Genomic DNA, 24,494 nt, shown 5'->3' with positions numbered 1-24,494 from the left:
AAGAAGTCATGCCATGATGGGAAGGGCTTAGGGATCCTACTTAGATGAGGTAGCCAAAGTGATTTTCTTCCAAAGCTGTGAAGTGAGATTTAGAGGGTTTTGTTTGTTTGTTTGTTTTAAGAATAACTTGTTCTTGCAGAACAGTATTTCTTTTTTTATTTAAATTCTTTTAAAACTTCTGATGATTTTTAATAAAAAACTTACTGAAGACTAAGAATCAGTTTTACTTTAATCCTACAGGACGAGATCTCTTTCCTTACATGTAAAGAATGCTTACTCATATTCATGATCTGAAAGTAAAGATGAGTATTAGAAGTTAAACTTCTAATTTATTTATGGAAAGTATTCAGAACTCTGCCCTTTTTTTTTTTTTTTTTTTAACCTTTCCTTCTTCCCTTCTTCCCTCTTTTTTTTTTTTTTTTCTTCTTTTTTTCTTTTTTTCTTTTTTCTCCTGTCTGGTCTTTTCCCCCAGAGGAATCTTCTTTTTGGCTCCCCCTGTATGGAAACATGTGCTGCCGTTTAGTTGCTCAGCCTTCCTGCATGGCTAGGGATATGATGACGGGATTTCTGAATCAACAGGTAAAAAAAAAGTCTTGCTTGTGTTTAGATGCTCTTCTGGTAGCAGTCACCAACAGTTCACTGTTAAAACATTTCTGTTTTTCCCAGAGTGGTTTCTTCTTACCTGTTCTGCCTAGAGCGAGGGAGGACATCTCATAGTTACTGTTTACAAACAGTATCGTCAGTGGCTAAGAATCAATAAATAAACGTCTTCTTGGTGTACTTATCAATAAAACTATTTGGGCTGCTAGATACAGGTTGAGTTGTTTCAGAATCTGTTTAGCCCAGTAGTTAATAGCAGCAGTCCTAACGGTCTCTTGGCTTTTACCCTCATATATACCACTCATTCTCTTAGCATGGTGAACTGAGTGGGGAGCAGCAGTTAAACTCATCCCTCCAAAAGCAATTACTGTGAGCTCAGTTTACTTCTCTATTTTGATTCACTGCACAACTAGGCAAACAAGAAGGTGTGAGCAGAGGGCCATCAGGCAGGAGTGCCACATTGTAGGCTCTGGTCTCATCATGAAATTAAAATGTATTTATGAATGCTGCTCAGAAAATTATTTTGAGAACATGGAGATTCTAGACAAATATCTTTGAATGTACCACATGCTTCCAATGTTAAATACTCTTTTTATTTCTTCTGTTGCTTAATTAATGTAGCTAATAAAGGTGGGTTTTGTCCTTACTGTAGACACTAGTTCTGTGTGAAACGGCAGATTCTGTATTGTGTCATAAGACAGTGAATCTGGGAAAACTGTAAAATGCCAAAAGACATTTAAAAGTATTGGTAACATTTCAAAAAACATTGATTCTGAAGTGTTCTTGCAACAGAAGGTCTTTCTTTTAGGAAAGAATTGATACAGTGTGGAGAAGTTTTGATCACGCGGGCTGATTGGTGTATATACCTCACAATATGCTCTTAATTTGTAGCTTGTGTCTGGCAATTTCTGACTACTTCTTCCCCTTAGCAAATGATAGGAAATCTGACAAGCTGGAGGAGGCTGTATTGCATACTGAGAGGTGGAAAGCTCTCTTGTTATTACTCACCAGAAGAAATTGAGGCTAAAGTGGAGCCAGCATTGACAGTTTCCATCAATAAGGTAAAAATGATCATATGTAGGTTTTTCTGCTTGCTTGTATTTTGGTGTTTTTGTTCTTAATTATTATTGTGAGGGAGGTTATTTTTGTTTTACACATACATTTGGGCACTAAGCTGCTTGTATGCAAAAAGCTCTGTAGGTAGTGTGTCAGTGGGAAATGTTGCAGCAAAATTTCCAGTCACTGAAATTTTTTGCAAGGGTGTTACATTTCTTACAGCAGATGTAAGTTCCTTCTGTTGCACTAAACTGGTTAACATATAGGTAAAAAGGATGCTGTTTTCTTTAGGAAAAACGTGACTTGTTATATGACTGTTCCATTCCCTGCAGTCCTTTAGCAACATTCCGGGAGGCTTTTGTCCTCAGTAAGGTGAAATTTTAACAAAAGCTTTTTGTTGTTTCATTTTATTCTTCCACAGTCTTAATTAGAGGGAGAATTGGAAAACTGCTCAAAATATTTTAGTGTCTTAAAATAAGCTGCTTTTCTTAATACTGGTTTTGTACAGGGCACAGTTAACTTTGGAAGTTCTGTTCTCTGTAATGGTATTACTTGTGTTTTTCATAGTCTGATAGGCAAAGTTTGGATTTAAAACTTAACATTAAAATTCTGCTATTTGACTAAAGATGCTCTAAGTATTTAATTTTAAACAACTATTTACGTGTTAAATTTATGAATGTTATTGGAAGGACCTTCTAGAATGGAGAGCATTAGAGTGAACAGATGCTTTTAAAAGCTGTTTTTGCGCAGTCATCAAGAGTTAGTATCACATAAGGATGAGCAGAGGAATTTAATGTTGTTTGCAATTGGCCTAGCTGGGTTCATCTTTCATAAGCAGACAGAAACATTTGGAAACTGTTAAGCATGGGTTGATCTGGATTCTGGTGTTGTACTTCTGTGGCTGCTTGATGCCAGCACTAGCTCAAAGAAGCATTCCCCCCACCCAGTTGCTTGCTCTGGCTGCTGTGCTGCTTCATGCTGGGCAAGCAGCAGGGCAGCTGACTGATGAGCTGGACTAGGGAACTGAAGTGAGTTAAAATTAGCTTATCTTGGGGGGAGGAGGAGGACGGCTGGCTTCAACCATGCTTCTCCTTAATGCAGTCTTTTATCTAGATCCCTACATGACCACACGAGTGCTCGTGTGGTACAAGGAAGGAGCTAGGGCGAGACCGGTGATGTATAGGGCCATAAAGTAACAAAGAACTGCTTCTGACAACAGCAGTATCAGCTCTTGCTGGCTTTAAAGTTTCTGAAAAATATGATTGCGTTTTCACCTTGAGTAATTCTTGTATATTAACAAAACATTTAAGCTAGAGATAACAGCGTAACCTGCTTTCATGCGCTAACATTTCATGTGCTAAGATTTAAATTGATTCCTTAACTAAAAACAGACTTCTCCTAGTGTCCTGTATTCTAACAAAGCCATTTTTTTTCTTCGAGTTTACTTATTTACTTGTAAAAAAAAAAAAAAAAAAATGCTTTGACGTGATAAATACTTGAACAGTTTTAGCTGCAACCTCTTCAGTCACTTTTAATTGCGTCAGTTGAACTTCACTGAAACTGTATTTTCCAGTTGTTCACAATCTCTGTGAGGAAATGGTAAGGTTTAGTGAAACACAGAGCGACTACATCCATATTTTAAAATGTGAAGGGAGTATTTTTGAAAATTGTCTGTCAGAATCTCTATCTATTCTTTCCTTAGGGGTTGCTGTTTTGGTCTTTTTCCTTACTTTGCTTTTCCTTTTCAAATAACCATATTCTCCTAAGGGTTTTTGCTTCTCCAAATTACCAGCACACTTAGATTCTAAAATCCAGCTTTTAACAGGAGTCTGTCTGTATGTTGGCAGTTTATCTTTACAGGTAATGTACACAATGTACATAAATCATGTGTATTACACCATTTTGCCAAAGTATCAAACTGTTGGAAAATATGACCGTGAATCCTTCTTTAATTTAAATTGAAGCCAGAAAGAAAACAAAGCAATGTAAAACATATTTGGATGCTTTACTACTTAAACAGTTTCTCTTGAAAATAATATAACGGTTGTGGATTTTTTGATTCTTTTGTTGTGAAACTTGTGACATAAATGAAAATGAGCTAATCGCATGGGCTTATCTGCTATGTCTTGTTACTGAAATAGCAATTTCAAAATCAAAGTTGAGACTGAAAACTGTATGTTCCAACTAAAATCTCTTCTGGTTGCATCTGGTATTGTTACTTGTAATGTGAAGCTGATCCTCTCCGTGTAATTGAAAGATGCTTTTTGGAAAGTAATGAAGTCATATGGATTTATGAGGAAATCTGGAAAATAATCATACTGATAGTCTTATTTCCCTTTCCTTTGAATTGAGACTTGAAGAAGCCATTAAGACCACCAGAGTCATTACTTTAACTTCAAATGACTTCACTGCTACCACTGTTGAGCAATAACAGTTCTGCAGTTCCTATTATGCAAGTGTTACTATTATTGTTCCAGCTAAGTGTGATTATAACATATTATATTGCACAACTAAGTAGAGAAATTGTATTTTCTCTAACAAAGAAAATTAGCTGGAATCCAACCTGAACAAGGAATATTCCTAATGGACCAATTCCTAATTTTTTTTTTTGTTTCTTTGTTTTCTTTGAAGTGAATGATAAAGGCTTTGCCTACACTTGATAGTTTAGCAAATTGGTGTATGTGCCAGCACTTCACACTTATTGTTCAGTATCCTGAATACGTACCCTACTGTATCCTCTTCATAAATTATAGAACTTTCTTTGTGCATTGTATGAGGGAAGCTTCAGGAATTCTGGGACATGGTTTCTGCATAACATAGAACGTAGTTATCATGATTTCCTTCCTGGCATATTTTGCCAGCACGATGTTTGGTCTGGTGCCACGCGGTGCAGCAGGCCCAGAGCTCTCTCTGTGCTTGTACTAGCTGTGGTGGTGAGCAGGATGAGGAACAAATGTTTGCAGCCTTCAGTTGCTAAGTTCTTGTTGGAACATATTTTGGGCTAGGTCAAGTAGAGAAAACTCATGGGAAAATGTAGCGATGGCTCTGGCAGCATAACTTCATAGGGGATCCTGCAGTATTTTTGGGAAACTAGGAAGTTCATCTTGGGACTGGAACAGAAGGGTATCGTGTTCTTGGCAATGTGAACATTTAGGGAGCAAGCAATATTCACTACCTCTGTCAGGCAACTCCAGCACTGGTGAAGCAAGAGCAGACCTGAAAATCAGTGTTCTGTGTATTGTACTTATGTCCTACTGGCTGGTTTAGGTGACCCTTCACAGGTGAAAATATATAAGGACATAAATTAGTTAAATGCCCCCAGATATCTGGCATCTTCTGTTGTGTTACTCAACTTGCTTTTGCAATTGCTTGAAAAAGATGGTGGGTACGGGTAGGGAAAGCAGATACAGTGCCTGGATAGAACATGGTGGACCTTGTAACACACATGCTCAAATTGAGTCACTAGGAAGCCATGCTTTATAGCTCCCTGGTGCTCCTCAGTCTGCTGGTTGGTCATACAATCCCATCTCCCCCTTATCCTGCCTTTAAGTTGCTGCACTAAATTGAAGACAGCCATGATGATGCAGTGATCCTAACGTTACTCTTCCATATTATACTTACCATCCTGCAAGCGCGTGAATGTTATGGTGATACAAGCTTACAAAATGATGGAGATGAAAGGAGGAAACATAGCTAACATGGTAGATTCAGACTTGCACTCATATTTTAGAAAACCATAGTTTTACATTTATCAAACTTCCCTGCTTGCCTTAAAACAAACAACAAATTACAGTAGGAGCCAACAATTGTATTTTGTTTCCAATTTTTATTGTTCTTATTGTTTTTATTTCTTGCCTTGTTTTTTGGTAGTAAAATCACAAAGGAAGACTGTTATATGCAATTTGGTTTGTTTCATCTTAGAACAGATACATAGAACTGGATTTTTGACTTTTCAATATTTTTCTCAAGAACTGCAATTTGTATTGATGTCTTAAAATTATCTTTATAAACTCTGCTCCTCAGTGCTTCAGATCTAGCTCAGCAGTAAGGGGCTGCCTCAGCAATAAAATGCTTCTCTCTTTTTTTGTTTTGTTTTTGTTTAACTCTGCTTAGCAGATGAGCTTTCCAGATAAGCTGTATCAGGCAAAAAGAATTTTTGATTTGAAGGAGAAAGATATTGTACAATCAATGAACGTACAGATATTATAGTTATGAGACATACCGGAGAGCTTGGCTATGCAGTTATTACACCAAAGCAGAAAAGACAGGATGCTTACGCATATCCTAGGCTCGCTTGTGAAACTCCAGCAGAGTGGATCTCCAGAAGAGATCCTTCCCCCTGGCAGTCAGCTCTTAAATGGGTCTAGGAGAGGTGGAGCCAGGCTCCACCCCTTCCAGCAGCACAGGTGAATTGCCTTCACCTGTGCTCCCGTGGCTGACTCATTGCTCGCCTCAGGTGGCAAACCTCAATCGGAGGTTCAGGCCGTGATTTAGCAGTTTTCATACAGATATAAATGAAGACTCATATTTATTTAGACATATTCTTTTAGCGAAAAGAAAAAGACATTTTCCCCATTTTCAAAGAAAATTAATCTTTTGCACATAGTAAGGATGTACAACTGGCCTCAGCCTCTCCAAAGGAGTCCTCTGAGTTTCCTCTGGGTTCAGCTCAGTTTTTCTTACTCCAGTTGGCTGGTTGTTCTGGGCTTTACAGGGGTGTAATGGAATTGGTTCCACAGTCTGTGAGATCGGGGAATGTGGAGCAGTGCTATGTATAACGTGGTACTTTAAGGCAGTTTACTTTTTATTTTTTATTTTTAAGAAGAAGTGGGCTTGTGGTGTAATTTACCCAAGCTTGGCATATTCATCAGCCCATTACTGTAATGGCATCTTGTATCACTCTTTAAATATTCAAACATCAGGTACAGATTGTTGCTTGAGGATTTATCTCCTTTGAATAATAACGTAGTTATGGGATAAAACCTGGAGCAAACATCATTAAATAAACTTGTGTGTATGGTATGCTTGAAGTTCTTACCTGTCAAATGTTAATCTATTTGATTTAATTTTTTGCTGGTATCTATGGTTACCTGAGTTAATGGGATATAGAGCACTTATGGATGAATTACTTCATCTCCTATTTTTAGACAGAAGAATTTAAATGAGCATATCCATCAGAATGCTACAAGCAGCTGTTAGGATTTCAAACAGTTACTGAAGTAATGCACTGAAAATGTGGGGAATATTCTTGAGAATAACTTTTGTTTTCTGACGATCAGAACTAGACCTATCCCCATGGGTTCTCGTGTCTCAACTTAATTTCTGTTGGTTTCTATTTGACATCTGCAGTGCAAGTCTGACATCTGGTTGAAAGCTGTAGTAAGGAAGGTGGCTGATCTGTCCCCACTGTATTTTAAGGTGTGTCCTGAAACTACTCAGAGATTAGATTTGCTGCCTATCCAGCTGCGGAACACAGCACTGGCTTTAGCTGTCAGCTTCCTTCCTAATGCACAGTGCTCCCCATGCCAGGGGACACCCTTGCATGGCACAAGGCCTCTGCATGTTCTCAGTGTATGTTAGGCAGCCCCCTTTCCAGCCAGGCTCCAGCCAGTAAAGTGCTGCCCGGTTCCTTGGTGCTGGAACTCATCACCCCATCAAGATTTGGGCTGAGGCTGCTCTCCTGGATGTGCTAGTGTTGTAACAGGTCTTCGCTTGCTTGGCCAGGTGGAAGTGTATATGCAGAGATATTGCAGACGTTCTGCTTCTATTTTTGTAAACAAAGTGGTGTTAATTACTCTCATTTGTTCACCATGTTGTTGCAAACAGCAGTGTTGACTAGTTATTTTCTGGAAAAAACTTCTGTTGTATTTTGTGAGACTTCTAACATTTTTCAGTGTCTTACACATGAAACCTGTTTTTTTTTTTTTTTTCATTCAATGGCAAATGCTACTTTTTATGTTAGTAAGGGCATAACAAAGAAACCAGATACAGTTTTATTTTCATAGCATGTAGTTCGGGTGATAAAATCAGTTGAACTATGTCCCTGAACAACCTTGGCTGTAACAGTACTGCTGCATATTTCTGATATTAGTTGAACGTTTGAAGTAACGATTCATTAGTTCTGAATGATTTATGCTATATTTGTCAGTGTTTTTAATTATTTATATTGCCCTAAATAAGGCAAAACTAAATTCTGAAATGACAAATGTTTGATATTACAGCAAAACTTTTTTTCATGTTGGAAATGGTTTCAAGTTGAGGGAGGGAAGATTTAGGTTGGAAGTCAGGGGGAAGTTCTTTGCAGAGAGAGTGGTGAGGTGCTGGCACAGGCTGCCCAGAGAGGTTGTGGATGCCCCGTCCCTGGAGGTGTTAAAGGCCAGGTTGGATGGGGCCCTAGACAGCCTGGTCTAGTATTAAATGTGGAAGTTGGTGGCCCTGCCTGTGGCAGGGGAGTTGGAGATTCATGATCCTTGAGGTCCCTTCCAACCCTGGCCATTCTGTGATTCTGTGAAACTTGTTCAGTGGAACTGTATGAATAGCTTAAAATGATAGAGGCATTTTCCAACCTTAATGATTCTAAGATCAAGTCCAATCATGAGCCCATCTCCACCACGTCCTCAAGTGCCACCTCCACAACTTTCTTGAACACCACAGGGCTGGTGAGCCCACTGCCTCTGTGGGTAGTCTGTGCCAATACTGCACCACTCTTTCTGAGAAGATATTTTTCCTCATATCCAATATGAGCCTTCCTTGATGCAACTTAGGCCATCCTGAACTTTCTTAGCACTCTTGACAACTTCTACAAATGCTCCTTTAAATGGAGACATGATGAGTATCTGAATACATTTCCTGCTGCAGTTGCCTTTGCCCTGAATGTCCTGAGTCTCTGAAATTCAAGTAAAATATATGCATTCAATAAGAATAAAAAAATTGAAAGATGTGTAGGAGGAGACCTAACCGTGAAAAAGTGATTGTCTAGATGAAGATTTTTAAGAAAAAGAGGTGCTTGCTATTTTCTAGGTTTTTCACCCAACAACTGTGTAGAGTGATGCATGAGAACAGCTGGTGAAAGCACTGGGAGGGGAAACACAGAATGTACATTCTGTAATTCAGAATTGCAGTAATTCTGTTCCATTCTTTTTTGTTTTTTTCATGTATTGTATCATTTAAATTGTTATATGAGAAAATACTTTTATAAGCAATTCCTGACCTTAGTTCCTTTTTTCCTTTTTTTTTAATTGGAGATTAATCTGAATTAGATAAAAAGGCCAAATTATACTCCCATTATGCTGTCACTGGCCATAGTCTTACAAGTGTTGAGCTGAAGCAATAACTCATTACCACAGTTTGTCATTTTTAGGAAACCAGAATTCGACCTGTGGATAAAGACTCCAAAAGAAGAACCAATGGCTTTTCTGTTATCAACCCCCTGCCTGGAGAGGCTGCAACTCAACTTTTTGCTACTGACAGTAGGGAAGAGCTTCAGAAGTGGATGGAGGCTTTCTGGCAGCACTTCTATGATCTAAGTAAGCAAGCAGTGCTAGCATTGTGCCCTTCCTGAAGGATGTTATGTAACATCAAAGGAATCTTTGAACAACTTGAATCACAATTGCCTCATAATCCTTTGTTTGCAGCGATGGGAAGAAAAATGTTCTTTGGAATAATATTAGGTGGTGGTCATAGCTATTGGAAGACAAATATCCGCACGTTCAGTCTGGCTTTTTGCAGGAAACAATAAATAGAATGTGTCCACAAATCCAAAGTAACTTGGCCTCTGTTAGCAGCATTCTAAATTATTTTTGAAGGACTAATAAACTCTCACTATCTCTTCCTCCACTGTAGCTGAGTGGGGCTGCTTCTGCTTGCACACCCTTATCAGGTTTGTTGGTTTTGTGAGATTCTGCAAGACTGAAACCTTTGGGCCTGGAATCCTTAGTGGGAAGTAGTGAGGATGCAGGATCCATCTGGGGCCTTGGCAAGGATTCAGATTCAGCCAGTCCTTGCGAGCAGAAACATGTATATTCCTTACCCAGCAGTATTATGTATTAATTAAGTTGCAGTTTGCTATGTTAGGGATTGATTTTGCTGGTAATTCTCAGGTTTTGGTATGGTACCCCTTGCCACAAGGGAATGTGCTCACCTAGCCACAGTCCAATCCATTCAAGCAAATACACACTGCCTATTGGAAACTGATGACAGCTGTAACTTGATGTAAGTGAGGTAAATTGGTACCCTGAATTTTTTATTTTTCATGCTAAAATGTTTGAAGATCTTCAGTGGTTTGGGTTTGTTGTTGTTTCTTTCTCCAGTAAGCTGTCTTACTGACTTCGGTAACCTCTGTAACAAAGCTGTTCTTACAAGAAGAAATGAGTTTCTTCTCATGTAAGACAGCAAAATGGTTTTCAGGTAGCATTCCATGGTTCTTGTTTAACACCATGTGTTAACTATAGGAATGATATAGATTGTCTTCGTTTTTTCCTCTGCTTTAGTAGTTTGACTCACAGGTTTACTAGGAGCAGAGAACACCTGACAGTTATTATGCTGTCAGTGACAAAATACAGTTGGATCCTGATAGTCATTTTCACCAGGGCAGAAAACAGAACCAGCTCAATTGATGAAATACTAGTGTTTAATCAGAGGCCACACCGAACAAATCAGTGAACTGAGCTTTTCTTATGTGGGTGTTGTAGTTTGTAGATCTACTCCTTTTTCTCTGAGCTACAAGAAGAGGTTTTATCAATTAATGAAAACACCAAGCACAAACTAGGACATCTTCTTTAAATTAGCTGTGGAGTGGGGTAAAAGAACTACTACTTATTCATTATAGATAGAATACCGATGGATTTTTTTAAAGACATTTTCCTTAGGTTCAGAAAAAATGGGTCACTTAGCCTTTAAATGCCTTTTTTTTTTTTTTTTTTTTTTTTGCTTCAGTGGTTCTAAAAAATCTCTTAAAATTAATGTGCTTGGAAAACTTGGAATGATTGGAATGAACAAAGTAATTTTACTGTGCCTTGTTTTCCTTAAGGTCAAAATCTATTAATAGTAAAAGAGGTTTTCTTGTCTACTAGCAGATAAAAGGCAAGTTACCCTCTACGAAAGACAAAACTGTTCCTTTACTATAGCGGTTGTGTAACACCCAGCTTGCAGTACGTTGATAAGTTATGATTTTTTTTCTGATGAATTTATACCGGGCTTGGGAGTTAGAAGGCAAACTGTGATATTTAATCATTATGGTATAAGAGTACTGTTGGGATGCTTCAGTTAAAGGTGGTAGCTCACAACTTCTGTGCTAAAAGTCATAATTAATTAAGAGTTGAAAATACTGAAAGTGCATCCTGAGCTCTCCTGCTAAGTAAGACTAGGTGCTTACTGTTTGGTATTGCTTTGGAGATAGGCTGTGTTAGGAAACTTAACAACTTCAGTTTTTTCAAGCTGAAGTGCTTAAGTTCCAATCGCTGTTCTCTTTTCTCTCTCAGGCCAGTGGAAACACTGTTGTGAAGAACTTATGAAAATTGAGATTATGTCACCACGGAAACCACCTTTGTTCTTGACTAAAGAAGCGACCTCTGTCTACCATGATATGAGTAAGTGGGATTTGTCTTTTCAAGTCGCAGGGTAACAGAAACAACATTGTCTGCATTGAGATGGCTTCTGGTGTTAATGTTGAAACGCTGATTTTTTCAAGGGCAATTCAGACAATGAAAGAGCAACATAATTGCATACCAAGGAGTTCATGTTAAATCTGAATTTGTAATTGCGCCATTTATTTATTTATTTATTTAACCTTGAAACAAAAAATTTGTGATCTGAACTGTAAATAGGGAGACCTGAACATGAGGAACAAAGCCACCACTAGAAATAAATGCTTACTGTGGGAGTAGTATAAAGCTCAAGGAATGTAAAGGCAAAATAATCTCATCTAACTAATTGAAATTATTAAAAAAATAAAAAATTAAATAAAAATTTGCTCTTTTTAACACTACTTAAAAGCTTACCTAACTTAACTTGCCTACGATTTTTTCTTAATAATGTTGAAAAATATGCTCAGAACATACCTAGCTTGTATTTAAGACTTACTTTTGCAGAGCAAAATAGTTTGCAGCAGGATTATTTTAATAGTTTCATTACAGAAATAATATTTACAGACTAGAAAAAGTAGGTCACTGTTTTAATGGATCTAATACAGTAATGGGTGAAAAACACTGTATGACTATAAATGCTTGACTGCTTGCTGCTTGAGATTGGAATTGTGAAGATGCTCAAAATGCCATTTTGAGTGGGTCATCGAGCTCCTGTGCATCGGAGCACCGAGCAGTCACAACACTACCTCAGCTATGAACACAGAGCAGGAAGGCAGTAAATCAACTATATAGAAGTTCCATGAAGGTAAAGCTGTAGTATAATTCTGCTGATGCTCAAATATATCAGTGTGGAGCAGAACACAAACTCTGCTTCATGCTTAATTTACCAGTGTTTTTCTGCTTATTGACAGTATTCATAGGTAAAATCCTGTGTTTAAAATTGTTTTTAAAATCCTTAACGTGCGACCTGAAATAGAAAAGATATTGCTTCTGTTTTAAAGGCTAGCATTATTGCGGTCTACCTAGAAAATTCAATATGAGAGATCAGAAATGGGGCAAGAGAATCTTAAAGCACATAAAGAAAAATGGTATATGTAAAGACGTTCAATTTTCTGCAGGCCGGAGGCACAGGAATATTTAGTCATAGATTTTTCCACGCACCTTGTGTAAAATGAAAATTTCAAAGTGCTGTACAGCAAAATATATCTATTATGTAGATTGTGTCTGTGTGTGTGTAGATATGTATGTATGTATGTCTATATATTTTTGTAATTTTTTTTTCCAGCTTTTACTTGGAAAGAAGGATCAATTTTCTACCCTGTTCTCTCAACACCAGCTGTCATGAAAACAGTTCTATCCCCCAGCTTTCTCTTATGAAAGCATATGTAATCTTTTCCATTTCTTCCATTAATACACTTAATAGCAGTCCAGGTTTCATGAGACATGGTTAATAGTTTTGTATTCTGAACAGTAATAAAATAGAGAGGAGTAAAGTCATGGGTAGCATTTTAATCTGAGTTAATTGCTGTCCCTTAAAATTACAGGCATTGATTCTCCAGTGAAACATGAGGGCTTAGCTGATATCATACAAAGAAAAATTGAAGAGAGTGATGGTGAGTTCCTGCTTTGCCAGCAAAAAGAGCCTGCATCTTCCTTATGGGCTTCACTCTTTGATGGATCTCATGAGATGGTTGTTCAGAAAAATATGCATATTGCAAGTCCTAATGATGGCAGAGGGAAGAAAAGAAGAGCTCCGCCTCCACCCTCTGATAAACCAGCGTACAATGCAAAAGCACGTGGGAACACAGAGGAACAGGACAAGGAGAACTGGGAGAGGCCTGATGGTACATCTTGTAATTCTTTAGATTCAGCGTTATCTATGGAAACACAACAATTGCAGACTCCCGCTGCTGCTCCTCGCAGAATCTGTCCTTGTAGGAAAAACAGTTTGGCTGACCATAGGAATCCCATTTCTTTGGTTACTAAGACAGAGTCTGAAAGCAAACCAGTACCATCCCCTAGACGGAAACACATCACAGAAGTGCTAGACCCTAGATCACGGTTACAGCCACAGACTTAATTACTGGCTTAGAAAATTCCCTGGAATTTTAAGTAAGTTCTTCAGCCTTATACGTAACTTTTGAGTGAAAATTGGTATTGCCATGTAGTTTCTAAGTATTGAGGCTAAAGTCTTGTTGGTTGGTTGGTTTGTTTCTCTGTTTTTGGTCTTTTATCTAGAACACTACTACTAGCTGCATTATTAATTTACTTGTTATTGCTAACATCTGAATAATTACACAAATAATGAGGAAGGGTTTATCTCTATCTCAAATAATGATGCTATTTTTGAAACAATGTTTCAGTACTTTTCCCTTGAAAAACTGTCAGCATTTAGGGTATCTCAGAGTCTGTGCTGCAGGGATTTTACTGTGGGCTTCTCCCAGTCCCTCTGCTGATCCCATCTGCAGATCCTTAAACTAATTCAATGGGGAATTTCACATATTCAACACCAGTCTCCCAGAACTGATTTTTTTGGGCTTTGTGCTTGGGTTCACCTGAAATATTCTCATATCTCCCTCAATGTTTAAGAACCGCTGCTTATAAGATAATGTGCTGTGAACAGTTACTGCACACTTCTGAATGGCTCTGGATGAGTTTCTGAAGCAGTTCCACCAATTTAACAGGATCTCTGTGGTCCTCTGTGGTGCATGCACGTCTCAATGGACTGTGTCTGTCTGCATACGAACAGGAATGGAATCCATCAGTATGGTTTACTTTTGGACTAATACAAACATGTCAAAGCAGTTCTGCCAATGAATACCTATTAGGGATTTTTTTTTTTAAATCTTTTTTTTTTTTTTTTTGATGAATGAAGCTCTGTCGCATCACTCCTCCTTCATGGTACTTCTCAGCTGTTCCTTGTAGACAGCTTTTTGTAAAGGTGATGGCATTATTGGTAAACAAATAGGTTTTTTATTTCCCCACTCATTTTTGAAATAAGAGAACAAATTCTTCACTTGAAAATATTGAACTCTGATGTTCTTATATCACTGTTCACTAATTTTTTATAAGAAGCGTGGGTTATTATGGTTCCTGTGGCACCTGCAAAAAATCTATTTCATGCAGAAAAGATTCCTTTTTCCTGGATCCACAGCTTAAATATCCAGCCCTTTCCTTGCTTGATGCATTTCTCTCAGAAGCTGGAATTTAGCCAGGAGCAAAGGTCTGCTTGCAGATTTTCCTCTAGAGCCTTAGTATTCAGACTTGTGTTGAGTCTTTATCAGCAACTGTATACATACACGTCATTAATTTTTTTTTTTTTTTTTTTTTTGAAAGTACAGATGGCTTTGGGAGCCTTACTATTTCTCTGGAAGATACTGTGTGCATGGTTGGTTAGTTTGTTTATCTATTTTTTGTCTTCTGCTAAGCTCTTGGCTATAAAGTTGTAAAGATATCTGCTGCATTTCCTTAGTAGTTCATTGGCTGTTTAGGATGGAATTTGATGGGCAGGTTTCATTTACAAATCCCTTTGTGGGATTAGAACTCTCTGTTTAAGAAATGTCATTGTTCGTTCTTCATTTAATCACATTCCATTTTCCCTTGGAAACAGCCACAATAATTCTTACAACAAATCATGCTGTTACTTAAGTGGATGGTTTGTGAATGGTTTATAAATAGGAACAGAAAAACTGAAGAATAACGACATGATTATGTAAATTAGACACAGTCACTAAGTGGACTGTGCAATTCTGAACAAGAAATAGGAAAAAATAAACATAGAGGGGGGAAAAAAGGTGCAGCTGCAGATTATTTAGCTTTAAATCTAGCATTAAATGTAACTCTCCTATGAAAAGAAAGAATATCTTTTTTTGTGGTAACCCCCTTCCACTTAGCTGCTATACTTCAAAATAAATCTCTTGAATATATGAGGCAAGAAGGCAACATAACGAGAATTCATTTTTAAATTCAACAGGCCATTGAATTTCAATGAGCAGTTTTCCTGTTAAATTCAGGAGCTTTGTTTTGAACTACAACATACATATTTTAGGCAGGCATTTAATATTAAATTCTTCAAGCGACGAGCATTCACCCATCCCTCCTGTTGCAGTAGTTAATTATCCCAGGTACGTTTTTCACTTGATTTTTCTATTTGCATTTCTAGCTCCACCTTAAGTTATTTTGGTCTTTTTATGCCTTTGATTGCTTATATTGATCTCTGTAGTATCAGCTTTTCTAATTGCTTGTGTGTAGCTATAAATCATGATTATGTCCCTTTTAACCTTTTCTCTGATGAGATATACTGAATTCCTTAACTTTCCTATGGAAATGAATGTTATCCAAGACTAATTAATCTTCACGTTCTTCTCTGTACTTCTCACATATTTAAATATTTTTGTGTGACCTCTGAATTAGATGCTACGTGTCAACAGTGATCCAGCAGGACTACACAGACATAATGTGATCTTCTTACTTTGATAAATACCTCCCTACTCTATTTCCGCAAAAATCACATTATCCTTCTTTTTGCAGAAGCATTACCTTGGATGCTGACTTGTACGTTTCAGGTCCTCTTCAGAGTCTCTTTCTGGAATGTGGTACTTCATCCCCCTATTATCCTAACTTATTTTTTCTTGGAAGTATACACTGTATTTTACCAGCCTTAAAATACCGCTTATGAAGCGATCCAGATTGCTGTGTATGAGTGACCTGTCCCCATTCTTTACTACTCCAGTAGCCTGCATGTCCTTTGCAAATTTATTGCAAGTGATTTTTACAGTTTCTTCCAGATCATTGATTTTTAAAATTGAATGCAAGGCAAGGTTTGTAGAGAGAGGTGATAAGTTTTTATTAGATCAGTGACATGAATGGGGGTGGGGAAAAGCAAACAGGCCATTGAGTTTATGTCTCTTTTTTCCAAGTGCCTTTAAAAACTGAATAAGATGGAAATTCAGGGCAAGCCTCTATGCATCCTGCTGATTCCCTATTAATACTGCATTTTGAAATTAGTTATCTGTTTTCAGCACAACAGTCTATATTGATCTTTATCTGTGACGGGTATTTTAAAGAAATGACATGTTCGTCTGGTGTGTGCCAGGTGCCCTGGGGTCCTAAGGATAACACTCCAGTGCAGGTGTTTTTGTAAGCTCAGCTTACAAAAATGCAGCCCGTTGTTTGAGACCTCTTCTCTGTGAGGCTGTGTTGATTGACATTACAATCTATCCTTGAGTTAGTCTCATACCATCCATTTCAGTGTGCTGCCCTGATCACCGTAAGCAAACGAGGCCATTAATTACCCTGATCATCCTCTTTCTGCACAACAATATTGTTCTTGCAGTCCTGCAAAATGTCATGACACTGCTGAGACTTGTTAAACTAATTACATGTTTAGGCTCCTACAGCTGGAAATGTTTCTGCTACCGAATGCAGTTTCTGCTATTTTAAGCAACCACTGTATAATCCCTGTTATGAAGCATCAGTTGACTTCAGGTTTTAATATTTATTGTACTGACTTAGTGTTTTTTCTTTTTTTTTTTTCCCTTATGTGTTGCCTTTTATTACTGCCTTCTCATCTTCTGTTCAGCAGGCTGCTTTCACTGATTAAAAACTGCAGGCTACCAGTGAACGTTGATCTCAGCAATACAATAAAGTCAGTTCTAGGGAAGAGATTTGTACTCTGCTTTTGTCTACTCAAAAGAACATAAATAAAAGTAATAAAGCCAGCAAATTTTAGGAGTATAATTACAAGATATATCTGTGAGGAAAACTTACATTTTTTTGGCTTTTCCATGCAGTGACAAATTAAAATATTTCACTAAGACATCAGTCCCCTTCTAATCATTAAAAGACTCGTTCAGGAATTAGAACTTCTCCATTGTTTTTTGCCTCAAGTGTGCCTGACTGTAACAAGGGCAAATATTCAGCAGAGGAACTCAATAGCTGAGTCATTTGATTAGCATCTAGAAACAGTGCAGAAATAGGAACTAATTCACAAAGGGTGTAGAGAAGTCAGGCAGCCTCCTGCTGGGCTGAGGTTGGGTAAGACAGCATGAGACCTGTGGCTTCTCCTGGCCCTTGCAGCCCAGTTATTTGCCTCTCACAGTTGTGCAAGCAAACCAGTGCACTGCTGCCTTGTGGTGGAGTCTGCAGAAAAACAGGATTCTTGCAGAGACACTGCACTGCTAGTGAACTGCCCCACCTGCCTACTGTCGTGCAGCAAAGATGCTGGTAGCTTTGTGCATCTTGTTCATTTGCTGCTTCTGAGCTGCACTGATATGCTGCTTTTGTAAAGAACACAGCAAGCTTGCTCTGAAATTTGTCCTGCTTGTTCTCCTTTGCTGGAATTAATTAATTTCTGCTTAAAAGCAATTAAGTAGTGGGATTGCAGCCTTGAAGTATTGTGAAGACAACAGCCAACCTTTCTGTTAGGAAGCAGAGCTTAAATCTAGTCCAAACCTGAATGTGAATTTCACGTAGCACAAACAACTTCTGCAGCGCTGCCTGTACAAAGATTTGATTTAGTCACTTTAGATGGTACCTTGTGTTTTGTGCTGTTCGCTTGGTTTTGCAATTTTAAAGACTTTAGCCTAAATGTTTACATTTTTACATTTGTAATTTTTTTTTTCTGTAGTAACGGTTGTAAGTAGTTATTTTTATGGTACTTTTTACATATCTAAAAATACTGTCCTAGTATTCAGAATTGATTTGTAATTAATTACAGGAAACTAATGTATTATGAAATGTTGGAACAGGAATTCTAATGTTGTGCTGCAAACGTACTGTATTTGGATTGAAATTAAAGATGCTTTTAGAAAAAAAGAGTTTCAGTGTAATTTCCTTCAGCCCTAAATTACATGAAACTTTTCCCCGTAGCTGGTGGCTGCTGTCAAATCAGAGGACCTATGGCTACCTTCAAAGAGCTCACATCAGACCCTGCCTACTGAGCTTGGCCTCCTCTAGTGCGGGCAGCAGCAAACAGCATTGCTCTTGGTTTTATTAACAGAAGGAGGAGAGGAAAAAGCATTTGGCAGTGTGTATTACTTGCTCAACTAGTATTACAGTGTATCCAGGAGATTTGTGTGTGAGCCACCAACATCACAAACACCAGCCTTTTTTTTCCCCTTGCTTTGGGCAATCTTACAGTGACTCCTGTTCTTGCTGGACAGAGCTCAGAGCAACTCTGCTTGCTTAAAGCTACCTGCTGCTCAAGTGAGGTATACTTTTAATTATCATAAAAGAACTGTAATAAACATAGAGGGAGTTATTAGATTGTTTTAATTGTAGACTATTTGACTGATTTATAGATCTGTGAAAAAAATAAAGTATGATTGATAATTTTGTGAGGCAAGCCAAATGCAGTTGAGCGTTTTAATGAAGATTGTTGTACAGCTAATGCTGCAGTTTGCTTTAAGCAATGATAGAAAAATAAGATATGATCTTTTCACATACCAGCACCAAATGGTTATATTGGTTATATTATCTTTCCATATGTGTATTTATAGATTCACAGAAAAATCTGTTTGTGAGACATTAAAATGCTTTTCATAGTGAAAAAGCAATTTTTCAACATGTTTATATCAAGAAAGCTTTCTAAGTGTTCTTAATATACCTTCCCAAAGGGAGAAAATTCATAACTAGTGAAGCATCTTTCACTCCATTGTGGCTTGCCTTCAGATTTCTGTAACTTTCACATGGTGACAAGAGAGTACCAAAAATAGAGGATTTTCTTTTCATACTTTAAAATTTGTACATTTTCTTTCTGAGAGGGAAAGAGTCTGTAAGAATCTCTTACCTGTGGTTGGGGTTTGTTTCATCATTAGGTACGAAGGTCGTAGCAAATATACCAAGAACTTCACATTTTCTTTACCCTGAAGGCAAATGGCACCAGTCCTTTCCATCTTTCTTTGGGTTATATGTTCAATTTTCTAATTAGTGTATGTTTCAAAATTTGGTTTTGATTATTATTTGGTTATATTTTGATTATTTGGTGCCAAGAGCTTAACACGCTTTAGCTCAGGGGTACTCTTGGGCTACAGGAACACCATGTTACGCAAATTATTGTCTATGCCTTAGCTGCTCTTTCCACCTTAGTGAAAAACAAATGTTTCCACTGATCTATGGTTGGAATCAATAGTTCTTAAATAAAGACCTTAGGAAAGAAAAGGGTTTCCTAGCTCTGCTCTAATGAACTTAAAATCTGACTTTCAAATTTCTCAACGTTCAGAAAAATATGAAAGCAAAACTGTCACACGTAAGATGCTTTGTCCATACAATATTTGTTTTTCAGATGGTAGCAGCTGCTGTACTTCCTTTGTTTTTGCGTGATCATTATTCTTTAGTCCTTCACGGCTGTACACAAGAATTGAGAGTATTTAAAATAAAAAGAAAGCGACTTACTGGGCCTTCTCATGATGTGAATGTATCAGCTGGAGTCACGAGAGCTGGTGTACAGGGCTGCCAGACTCGGCCTGTTGGTCTGGTCGGTAGGAAAATCTGGTGCTGGATGCAGCTCCTTTGATGATACCGTGGGAATGCATTTTCTCTTGGCTGCTCCAAGGAAGCACATAACGTGGAGAAGAAAGAGATGGGAATGAGCATGATGTGGACATCTTTTCTCACATTGATCTGAATTTAATTGCTGCAGGTTTGCCTAGGGATTCAGGAGGGACAATTCAAACAGGAATTTCACAGTCAGAGAGCGTGGCACCCTTTGGATGAAGAAGTTACCTTTGGGTGATTTTCTGTTAAGGCCTCTGTTGGGCCCCCAGTTACTCCTGCTGCAAATCAGTCATGTCACAATGTATCTATTGCTGGCTGCAGGCACCCAGAGCAATTCTCCCCCTTGCAATGCAGAAAGAGCCCCTACAATTGCCAGCATCCATTTGGCTGGTGAGGAGTACAAGAGTTCTAGCAATTTTTATTATTTTACTAAGAGTTTGTATGTTTAATACATAACAATTTGTTTGTGACCTCATGAGAAAGTCTTAAAAATATCTGATTGGCTGTTACTCTTCAATGAAAACCAGTCTGCTTTTCTCAGTCTAACTCAGTATTATCCCAGTGCCTGCTGTTGCCAGTTACGCCTATAGACCAATGCACACTTTTCTATTTACCCATTACAGTAATGGTATAATTTCTTGGTAAGTAAAGTTGGTTAATTTCCAAGCATTACTGCATAGCCCACTATTTACATTTTTTTGTAGGAATAAAACAGAACAGCTCTGTTCACTGTTACTCTTACAGCTCACTAGACTGATTAATACAAACTTCAGCAAGTTTTATTTACTTGCCTTTTTCTACATTTTTTCTTAAGCAGGGCAAATTCTGTCACCTCTATCTGCAAAAACAATTAAAAAATACCTCCAATTATTGTCAGGCTCCATCTATCTGCTATTCAAGCACTGAGGACAGCCAAAGGGTTACTCAAGAAAAAGAATCTTACTTGAATCAGAGTACGGCGTTCCAAGGATATTTGTTCAGTTCAGGCAGTTGGCCACATAGAGCAAGAGCAGTGCAAGGTCACAGCTCCTCAGAGCCTCCTCCTGTAAATTGACACAATAGCTTCCATCACACTTTCTGAGGCATTCCTTAGCGATGCTACATTTGGTGTGGCAGTGTGATGTTCCATCATCAAGACTGAAATAGCGTCACATGCACAGGCTCTCCTGAACTGGGAGTGTGCAGTGGCTGTGTAACTGAGGGGCTGGTGGCTGGACTGTCACTGTCACTGCTAGCATTTCCCTGCATTAGCAAGGCTTTGATGGAGCACAGCTGGAATGCCAGTGCTCCCACTACAGCTCTTCCCCAGCACTTGAGAGCTTCAACCCTCGTGGCCTGGGACATTCAACTGCAGCTGCACTCACCTCCTGGTTCCCACTGCTTATTTATCTCCTGGTGGCACTGATCATGCAAAGATTTCCTCTCCCATTTGGACTCCTGCTGTACTGTTTCAGCATAACCCCACGTCCAACAGGCTTGTGTTTTCCACTTATTTCAAACTAAAAAAAAAAAAAAAAAAAGTAAATTCATTATTTCCTAGAAAGAGCTAGCACAAAGCAGTCCGTGTTAGAAGAATACTGTGGGAGTTACACATCATGTGACTGCTGTTGCCTCTGCTGCTTCTAAGTTAGGGCTACTACCCTGCTCTGCAGCTCTGGGCTCCACTTGCATCTCAAACTTCCTCCAACTTTCTTCCCTGCCCCTCCTCAGACTCCAAAAATGACTTAGGGTAGAGGAAAGCTTTAAAAGGAGAAAGAATTGAAGTTTTCATTTCTACAGCATTTAACTGAATAAAAGTATTTTTAACATAGGAACAAGGCAGATTTGGAAAGATGACTGTATGAGTTCCGCATGACCCACAGCAACCCAAACAGGATGTTTTCAGAAAAGCCATCTGACATTTTCACTGCCTTTCAGCCTACTGAGCAACTTTTTCAGCTTGCTGTAGTGACAGTATTCAAAGACTATCCTGTTCCATCCTCATACTTCTGTTTTGAAGCCCCTTACAACAAAAGTTTTGAACCTTTGAGCTCTCCTTCCCTTTTGGTGTCCTGTAGGAGTCAATCTTTACTGGCAGAAACATACTGCACCTTCAGCTGGCTTCTGAAGCGTGTGCTGATGTGGCAGCCAAAGGATGGCTTCTTTTAGCCATGGAGCAGTTTGGATCTGCCTTGTCTGAGACACTGCAAGAGCAGCAGTTATATAGGCAAACACCTTTCCTGTGTCACCCCACAGGCACAGGAGCTGAAGAGAGATCAGAGCTTCTGATCCCAGTACTTGAGCGAAACTGGGGCAGCAATCCCATTATTTTCTCTGGCCATATTCCACAAAGTACCCCTTGAGAGCTCAAGCCAGAGGTGGTGTGCTGGGCACGCAGTCAGACGTACTCCCTTCTGTCCACTCAGAGCATCCCTGCACACCCATACATCCCAGGCACACCACTTGCTCTGCCTTGTGTCCCGCTCCAACGCAAACAGTCTGAAGTGCTCTGCAAACACCCAGCCTCACAGTACCCCTACTTAATTTGTCGTACGGCAGGAAAAGTAGCCCACAGAGGTTTACGTGTAAGAAATATCCTCGTATCAGCCTCTATAGTGATTTTAAGGTCTGATCGTGCTCGTCTGCTTGCCCTTTAAGCAGCATTCGCATCCTGCCATCAAATCAGATATAAATTCTGGTTCTGATAAACTAAAGCAAACAAGCTTTTCCACGGCTCCCTTCTCTGCCCAGCCCCGTGTCTCGAGGTGTCTCGAGGCTCATTTTGTACTCCCCTGGAACACGGCTGTGGCTGACAAAGCCAGATTCCCCTCCAACATTCCCATTCATGCATTCTGTCAAACCACATTTTCTTTGATTTTATCAAGATCTTCTTGACTGTGATCTTCAAAGCAATTAATTCAATGTTCCATGATTGCAGCTGCTGAATAATTGTTTGTTAGAGTATTTTCTTTCCCAGGCAAGAGATGTAAAATAGTTGCTCTCCTCAATAAACAACTTGTCAAATGTGATTAGTTAATGGACCCGTAATCACAGAATAGCACGAAGGTAAGGATTTGGTAAGTGCTATGTGAAAGTGCATATTTAAATTAAAGCTATAGGAGAAGATTTTCCCATAGGAAATCTTGCTGTCAATGCTGAAATACGCTATTTACCATTCATAATGGTTAACTATAGATCATTAATTAAAGAAAACAAGAGATTAGCCATCAAGCATTTCAAATTAAAGATGCACTGATTGTCTGAGTGACTTTAAAGTCGATATGGGAGATCAGGTTAGTGCACAGGTCCCCATGCCTGAGCTGGCCCTACTGCATAACTGATATGCAGAAGTAAAAGCCCGTTAGAATTAGGGTCAAGACTTACCATCCAGCCATAAGCTCCATGAGCTTGTGACATCTGACAACCAACCATCAGCCCTGCCGCCCTCCCTATCACTCCTGGTGAGATGCATGCTGAGAAGGAGGACACTGCAAAGCAGAGGGCTCCAGCTCAGTATTTTGTGGCAGAAACAGAACCTCTCATTCTTGGCAAGCAAATGCTGAATTCCAAGCTAAACGCAGTTACAGTGATGTACATTAAAGCTCAGAAAGTGAATTAATTTGCTTATTCTTATCTTTAAATATTAAATCTACCTTTCTGCCTGTCCTTTTGAACAAAGCTCAAGCAACCTTACAGTAGCAGCTGCTGAGAAGCTGAAGCCCTGTGATGAGGACTCCTGCAAGGCTGTTTTTTTTTCTTCCCTTCGTTTGGGAAATGTACTTTCAGTTCTATCATTTATTAAAAGAGTGCTCCTTCCCAGAAAAAAAAAAAGAAGAAAAAAAAAAGCACACTTTTTTTTTCCTTTTTTTTTTTTTTTTTTTTTGGTTAAAAGCTGTATCTATTGTAGAAATTTAATTCTCCATTTGGGAATTACAGCAGTAATACAATAATAATAGTTGTTGGTTACCACATGCTAATTTCAAACTATTTGAGGCAGCTGCCTTCTGCTTTCTGTGCACTCTCTTAGCATTCGACTCCAACATAAAGTGAAATTACTCTAAACTGTCAGATTTGACTATTATTTTAAAATTATGTCGTTGTTACTTACATTCTGTAATACCAACTGGAGGAATTTAATTACTAAGTCACATATGAAAAATAAGACTTCAGCATGAATTTTCAAGTAATTAACCACCTACCTACCAGCAAAAAAGGTACAAGGCACACAATGACGGGCAGGGCCAGGCCAGGGCTACCTCGCTGCTGCACACAGACAGAGCCTGTGGAGTTGTTGCTGCTTGTAGAGCAAACTTTGCTCCTTTCTGTTTGCTTTTTGGAGGCGAGAGGGAGGCAAAACTCAACCTGACAGCATCAATGCTTTTCCTAAGCACTTGATGCCCTACAGGCTACTACGCACTTGCTAGTAAAGCAAGTTTTTAAGTACAACTCCTCTTTGCTAAGAATACATCTTTCTGCCAAGCCCAGTTCCTAAAAGAGAGGGTTTCAAAGTGCCAGTCCTTCTAAAAGCATGCAGATAAGCCAACTCATCACTTAACCATACGCATAAACATGTATAAATACATAAAACCATATCATCATACAATCATATACATAAAATACAGTGACCACACAATTCCAGCAGCTGGAGGCAGGTGATGCAGGTGACCTAACATGACAAGGCTTGCAGAAACATTCCCAAAACCAGCTTAACCCAGACTAGTACCAGGTCACCCAACCAAGTAGCTGCACTACACTCAAGGAGTGGATGCAGGTGTTTTC

At 38.7% G+C, this 24,494-nt stretch overlaps 1 protein-coding gene and 1 long non-coding RNA gene across 20 annotated transcripts in view; one reads left to right on the top strand and one right to left on the bottom strand.

The window, feature by feature from the left end:
* The window catches only part of RTKN2 (rhotekin 2), a 189,808-nt gene extending 171,752 nt beyond the window's left edge, over window positions 1-18,056 (top strand). For 16 of the 18 annotated variants that reach the window (XM_085229325.1, XM_085229337.1, XM_085229336.1 and 13 more), the window contains 5 exons: window positions 473-579; window positions 1,530-1,661; window positions 9,017-9,182; window positions 11,136-11,243; window positions 12,785-18,056. In XM_085229325.1, the coding sequence (XP_085085451.1) occupies window positions 473-579; window positions 1,530-1,661; window positions 9,017-9,182; window positions 11,136-11,243; window positions 12,785-13,320 (1,049 nt within the window). In that variant the 3' untranslated portion in view covers window positions 13,321-18,056. Of the gene's footprint in view, window positions 1-472; window positions 580-1,529; window positions 1,662-1,947; window positions 2,029-9,016; window positions 9,183-11,135; window positions 11,244-12,784 lie in introns of all 18 variants that reach the window. The other 2 variants (XM_085229340.1, XM_085229323.1) reach the window with 2 other exon arrangements.
* Window positions 1-24,494, bottom strand: part of LOC104911910 (uncharacterized) — a 34,909-nt gene that overhangs the window by 1,765 nt on the left and 8,650 nt on the right. The window contains exons 3-6 of one of the 2 annotated variants that reach the window (XR_014884686.1): window positions 21,101-21,235; window positions 20,680-20,779; window positions 19,635-19,784; window positions 13,835-13,975 (exon numbers count right to left, since the gene is read on the bottom strand). This is a non-coding gene — a long non-coding RNA (uncharacterized LOC104911910). Of the gene's footprint in view, window positions 1-13,834; window positions 13,976-19,634; window positions 19,785-20,679; window positions 20,780-21,100; window positions 21,236-24,494 lie in introns of those variants that run through there. The other variant, XR_014884685.1, reaches the window with a different exon arrangement.

This window comes from Meleagris gallopavo, chromosome 8 (assembly GCF_905368555.1).
Source record: "Meleagris gallopavo chromosome 8, MGAL_WU_HG_1.1, whole genome shotgun sequence".
NCBI classification, from domain to species: domain Eukaryota; kingdom Metazoa; phylum Chordata; class Aves; order Galliformes; family Phasianidae; genus Meleagris; species Meleagris gallopavo.
The sequence above is the reverse complement of the archived record's forward strand: the minus strand, read 5'-3'. Positions and strand labels throughout refer to the sequence as shown.